Raw genomic sequence first — 6,702 nt, 5'->3', positions numbered from 1 at the left:
GGGTTCGCAGCGGCTGGCTAAGGTAAATAAAACCCCTGATTTCTGACGCGAACTCTATTGAACGAGGCTCTTGAGAGTTTATACGTGGCGAATATTATTTTTAATACACGCTGACAGCGAGCTTGCGAAAAACGCTGGCTGTTTGTTGACCAAACGCCAATGCAACTTTAATGGATAGCGAAATATTCACGCCGAGGCATTAAAGATAGCTTGCGGTTTGATATTCAGATTTCTTTTGGCTATAAATACGCGGTGCGCTGTCATAGACATGCAAATAACACCGACTTCACCAGCTTGATCTATGAATTGTTTCATAGCAAAGCTCTTGTCCGTAAACCCCTTGGCTAGTAAGGAATGTGAAAGAAAGGCGTTCTTCATGTTTAACGTCTATTATTGCCAATAAACACGCAGATTGCTGTAATACAAAAACATTGTTTTAGGTCGAGCTTGATTTGTGAAAACTTTCACAATCGCATTTTATCGCGTGGCAGTGTTTTCCAATTCATTAGGTAAATGAGCTTATACACATACACTTGTAGGCTACACTTTGACAATAAAGTTTTGGTTGTTGTACCTTTCCTTGAGTACTTGGCTTCAATATTCTGATTTGCGAAAATTTCACAGTGCGGTGTTGGTCAGTTAACCCTTCCCTAATTCATTTACATCACTATTTTGATTTGTGAAAACGTTCACAGTGCAGTTATGGTCAGATAACGGTTCGGTCAGTAACATCACTATTCTGATCTGTGAAAACTTTCACAGTACAGTTTCGGTCAGCTGACCCTTCCCTGAGTCACTAACATCAGACTGCTGGAATACAAAAACATTGTTTTAGGTCGAGCTTGATTTGTGAAAACTTTCACAATCGCATTTTATCGCGTGGCAGTGTTTTCCAAATCATTAGGTAAATTAGCTTATACACATACACTTGTAGGCTACACCTTGTCTGACAATAAAGTTTTGGTTGTTGTACCTTTCCTTGAGTACTTGCCTTCAATATTCTGATTTGCGAAAGTTTTTAGCCTTTGTCAGTTAACCCTTTCGTGATCTCTTAACTTAACTATTCTGTGGAACTGAAAGTATTCACAGATCAGAATAGTGTTGTTACTGACTCGGGGAACCGTTATCTGACCATAACTGCACTGTGAAAGTTTTCATAGATCAGGATAGTGATGTGCATGACTCAGGGAAGGGTTATCTGACCATAACTGCACTGTGAAAGTTTTCATAGATCAGAATAGTGATGTGCATGACTCAGGGAAGGGTTAACTGACCCCTAGTGAACTGTGGAAGTTTTCATAGATCAGAATAATGATGGACATGACTCAGGGAAGGGTCAGCTGACCCGTAGTGAACTGTGAAAGTTTTCATAGATCAGGATAGTGATGTGCATGACTCAGGGAAGGGTTAACTGACCCGTAGTGAACTGTGAAAGTTTTCATAGATCATAACAGTGATGTTAGTGACTCAGGGAAGGGTTAACTGACCCGTAGTGAACTGTGAAAGTTTTCATAGATCATAACAGTGATGTTAGTGACTCAGGGAAGGGTTAGCTGTGAAAGTTTTCACAGATCAGAATAGTGATGTTACTGACTGAACCGTTATCTGACCATAACTGCACTGTGAACGTTTTCACAAATCAAAATAGTGATGTAAATGAATCAGGGAAGGGTTAACTGACCAACACTGCACTGTGAAACTTTTGCAAATCAGAATATTGAAGCCAAGTACTCAAGGAAAGGTACAACAACCAAAACTTAATTGTCAAACAAAGTGTACAAGTGTATGTGTGTTTAAGCTCATTTACCTAATGAATTGGAAACCGTTATTCACTGGACAGCAGCACCATATGACATTATTATACAAAAAACGGGGCAGAGCAAAGAGAAACACTGCCACGCAATAAAATGCGATTGTGACAGTTTTCATAAATCAAACTCGACCTAAAACCATGTTTTTCATGTCTGTGACAGCGCACTGCGTATTTATAGCCAAAAGAAATCTGAATATCAAACCGCAAACTATCTTTACTGCGGTCATTATAACAGGGTCTGAGGAAACTATATTCATGATATATGTCATTAATAGACAACCGAAAGTGAATAAATAAAGTGTTCATGCAGTGTCTGGTCAATGCCCCTTGTTCTTTGGACCTGCAATTGAAAGAAATCTGAATATCAAACCGCAAACTATCTTTACTGCGGTCATTATAACAGGGTCTGAGGAAACTATATTCATGATATATGTCATTAATAGACAACCGAAAGTGAATAAATAAAGTGTTCATGCAGTGTCTGGTCAATGCCCCTTGTTCTTTGGACCTGCAATTGCATTTGCTGGGTTCAAAGAGAAATAAAATAATATTTGGTCGAAATTAATGTTGTATTGTATGTTATGAGGAAAATCAAAACACCTATTTTTAGCAGCCGTTTGTTGACGTACTTATGTTATATATCTAAAATATGTTTATGTAACATTTATTAAATGTATAGCATATCTTTATTATATAAACAGCTTTTTTTTCATGTGAAAGTGACAAAGTCATTCATTTTCAAAGTAAATTTCATTTTATGCAAATGAGCTCTCACTCTCAAAATTAGGTGTGGAGTCAGTTTGATGATTTAATTCTGTTGTCACTCTGGTTTATAACTGAACTGTGTGTGAATGTAAGCATATGCAGCCATTTAATACGGGACTGACAACCATATTCTGGTGCTGTGTGTAAGTAACCTGTGTAATGTGAAGTTGTGTCCCAAATAACGCACTATACACTTTTGGTACACTATCTGCGTACTTGGTCGGAGTAGGCCTACTACATTTGAATTTGAACTTGCTTCACGGCCGTTGTGACAAAGTCATTCATTTTCAAAGTAAATTTCATTTTATGCAAATTAGCTCTCACTCTCAAAATTAGGTGTGGAGTCAGTTTGATGATTTAATTGTGTTGTCACTGGTTTATAACTGAACTGTGTGTGAATGTAAGCATATTCAGCCATTTAATACGGGACTGACAACCATATTCTGTTGCTGTGTGTAAGTAACCTGTGTAATGTGAAGTTGTGTCCCAAATAACGCACTATACACTATTGGTACACTATCTGCGTACTTGGTCGGAGTAGGCCTACTACATTTGAATTTGAACTTGCTTCACGACCGTTAAAAATTGTGTTTTATTTATTATGAATATGGGTAGTGTGTATCATCTTGTTACTATCATGTGACCTCGCAGTGTTAGTTGCATCGCTTCACTGTCATTCGTAATCCTCTCCTGTGGCCTCATGGGATTGTAAAGTGTCCTTCGAATGCACACAAGTAGTAGGTTATTCGGGTAGTTTTCGCCTACTGTTTTTCGAATACTATGAATTCGGAAATGCTACTCTTTTTGCGTACTATTTTTTGCATTGTAGGGAAGCATTTGATTTTGGATGCAGCGTATGTATATATTCTGTGTGCTATGTATTCAACTGTCTAGTGTAAGAATTATATAAGGTTATTTTGTCATCCAGCATCAGAGTCTGATAGCTCCTTTTCTTCCAGTGTGTAATTAAAGCTGCAACATTTAATTGCATAAAGTGTCCAACATTTCACACTTAGTTTTTACAGTTAATTACAGTTAAGTGCATCATCCAGGCATTTGAAGTGAATGTTTTCTTTTTGGAATTTTCAGTGGGGGAACACCAATCACATTATTTATGCTAAAACGGTGCACAATAGTGCATAAGAATAGTGCATAAGCATGCAAATTGGGACAAACATTAAGTTTGCATTGAAATTAGTTATTTCATGATGCTCTTCCCTTGCAGGAATGCAGTCGGCTACGGCGGACCAAGGCTATGGTGACTCTGCGGGTTCAGAGGTGCAGGTGTGCTTCCCCAGTGTGCAGGCCTCAGTGCTGGACAGCCTGAATCGGCAGCGTGAAGAAGGCCATCTCTGCGACCTCTCCATCCACGTTCAGGGCCAGGTGTTCAAGGCCCATCGATGTGTGCTGGCTGCATCGTCACCTTACTTCCACGACCAGGTACATATTTACCTTGAGGCCTAGATGGTGTAAAGCAGTGGTGCCCAAACCTCTTCCTGGAGATCTACCTTCCTACAAAGTTCAGCTCCAACCCTGATCAAACACGGCTTAACCAGCTAATTAAGATCTTCAGGAGCACTTGATAATTACGGGCAGGTGTGCCGAAGCAGGGTTGGAACTGAACTCTTCAGGAAGGTAGATCTCCAGTAACAGGGTTGGGCACCACTGGTGTAAAAGATCTCTTGAAACATGTATTGAAGATCACTCTGAATCTACATGGACTCATCCCCTTGCTTACTGTTGCTAGGTCTGACAAGTGATATCCTATTTTGAAAATCACTTTAGTTGTTGGCAAACACTGAAAGAGACCCAATCAGATTGACTGAATTCTGACTGATATTCTGATTAATTAATACAATGAATTGCATATGTGAGTATTTACTGAGAAAAGCCTAAAAATCAAGATAATTCAAATTATCTTTGAACACAAGAAGGTGTGTTGCATGGACTATATATGGAAGAAATAAATAAAACAATAAATGTGTAATGAAATATATAATAAGCTAGTATTTAAGTCAAATTAATTACATGATATTCTGATCATTTAATAAAACTAATTGCATATGCATTATTATTTAATGAGAAAAGCCTAAAAATGCAAATAATTCAAATGATCTTTGAACACGTTGCATAGACTATATATGAAAGAAATAAAACCGTACATTTTTGTAATAAAATATATAGTATATACAGTGGGTACGGAAAGTATTCAGACCCCCTTAAATTTTTCACTCTTTGTTATATTGCAGCCATTTGCTAAAATCATTTAAGTTAATTTTTTTTTCCTCATTAATGTACACACAGCACCCCATATTGACAGAAAAACACAGAATTGTTGACATTTTTGCAGATTTATTAAAAAAGAAAAACTGAAATATCACATGGTCCTAAGTATTCAGACCCTTTGCTGTGACACTCATATATTTAACTCAGGTGCTGTCCATTTCTTCTGATCATCCTTGAGATGGTTCTACACCTTCATTTGAGTCCAGCTGTGTTTGATGATTTTAGCAAATGGCTGCAATATAACAAAGAGTGAAAAATTTAAGGGGGTCTGAATACTTTCCGTACCCACTGTATATATATATATATATATATATATATATAGTATAACTGATATTTTATTCCATATTTTTATTAATGTTTTGAATAATTGTTTAATATTTAGTTTTAAAGTTTTAGTAATCAGTAATAGTTATTTAATAATTAATAATCGTTTTTAGTAATTCTTTTTCAGTTTTAGTTTTTACTTAAGCTATACAAAACTTTTAGAAACTAGCTGAAAAAATTTTTTTTTAATATTTTATTTTATTTCAGTAAATGTTTATTTTATTTTAATATCAATCAATCTAATATAAATCTATATTTTGTGTCACTGTGAGTGCTCTGAGTATTTAAATTCTGTAAAATGTATTTAAAGCTATATAAATATTACAACACACAGGAACTGCAATATAGTTATATTAGATAAGTGCAAAATCTTGTTAGACAATATGTTGACAGCTTCCAGGTGCCAGGTTCTGTAGCATTTCACAGACTTTCACAGAATTTTTTTTTTCACAATCTGTATTTAGTCATTTAAAAAAAATGCATAAGAGTTTCTATCAGATACATCTGTGCAGTGTTTATTAGCCACATCACAGTCTTTGTTTCTGCGTTCCAGGTGCTGCTGAAGAACATGTCCACCGTCTCCATCCCAGCCGTCTTGGACCCCCTGGCCTTTGAGAGCGTCCTCAGTTGTGCGTACACCGGCCAGCTGCGAATGCTTCGCGAAGACATCGTTAACTACCTCACCGTTGGCAGTGTGCTTCAAATGTGGCACATTGTGGACAAATGCACTGAGCTTCTCAAAGAGGGCAGGGGAGGTTCCAGTGGACCTCAGGGATCCGGAGACAAGGAGAGCGCGGGGCAAAGCGGCAGCGCCAACAAGATCGCCCAAGCGGACGGAGGAGACGCACCTTCGACTCCTCAACCTCCCAGCCGACCGTCCTTCAGCGAAAGCCAGTCTCCGAGCAGCACCAATTACTTCAGTCCTAGAGACGCACACTTCGGCGGGACGATGGTGACCACCGGAGCAGTGGGAGAGAGTGTTGTACACTCCACCCCGACCTACTGCATGCCCTCCGGCGGAGAGGAAGGCTTCATGATCGAAGAAGACGAAGAAGACGACGACGAGCTCTTGTATCCCAGGAAAAGAGATCGGGGAGGCAAGCGAAAGGTCGCGACCTCCATCTCCGATCAAGAGGTTGGAGTGAGCGACAGTTTTGGTGTTTCTTCATATCAAGGTGGAGACTCTTCTCCACCCCAGAAGCGGCCTTCGTACAGTCAGCCGAGCATCATGCCCAGAAAACAGTGGGTGGTGGTGAAGACGGAGCACTCGAGAGACGACGACCTGATCGTGGTGTCAGGAGGAGAGGAGGGAGGAGACGATGAAGAGGAACGAGAGATGGAGATGATCAGACAGAGGGACAGGACATTTAACATATCGAACGTTAGGACCCTCTCTGGACTCAGAGAAGAAGCTGAAATGGCACAGGTCAGTAGTTTTTTATTAACTTAAAGGGGTGGTTCACTGGGTTTTTTCTAGGCTTGATTGTGTTTATGGGGTGCAGTCTAACATGTGT

At 39.0% G+C, this 6,702-nt stretch overlaps 1 protein-coding gene across 1 annotated transcript in view; it reads left to right on the top strand.

The window, feature by feature from the left end:
• Positions 1 to 6,702, top strand: part of LOC107665126 (zinc finger and BTB domain-containing protein 22-like) — a 10,968-nt gene that overhangs the window by 1,290 nt on the left and 2,976 nt on the right. Inside the window, exons 2-3 of the mRNA XM_016455883.1 lie at positions 3,804 to 4,018; positions 5,742 to 6,614. Coding sequence (XP_016311369.1) covers positions 3,806 to 4,018; positions 5,742 to 6,614 — 1,086 coding nt within the window. The 5' untranslated portion in view covers positions 3,804 to 3,805. The remainder of the gene's footprint in view (positions 1 to 3,803; positions 4,019 to 5,741; positions 6,615 to 6,702) is intronic.

This window comes from Sinocyclocheilus anshuiensis, unplaced genomic scaffold (assembly GCF_001515605.1).
Source record: "Sinocyclocheilus anshuiensis isolate Anshui unplaced genomic scaffold, SAMN03320099.WGS_v1.1 scaffold379, whole genome shotgun sequence".
Classification (NCBI taxonomy): Eukaryota; Metazoa; Chordata; class Actinopteri; order Cypriniformes; family Cyprinidae; genus Sinocyclocheilus; species Sinocyclocheilus anshuiensis.
Note: the sequence above shows the minus strand (reverse complement) of the source record. Positions and strands in the feature narration are given on the sequence as shown.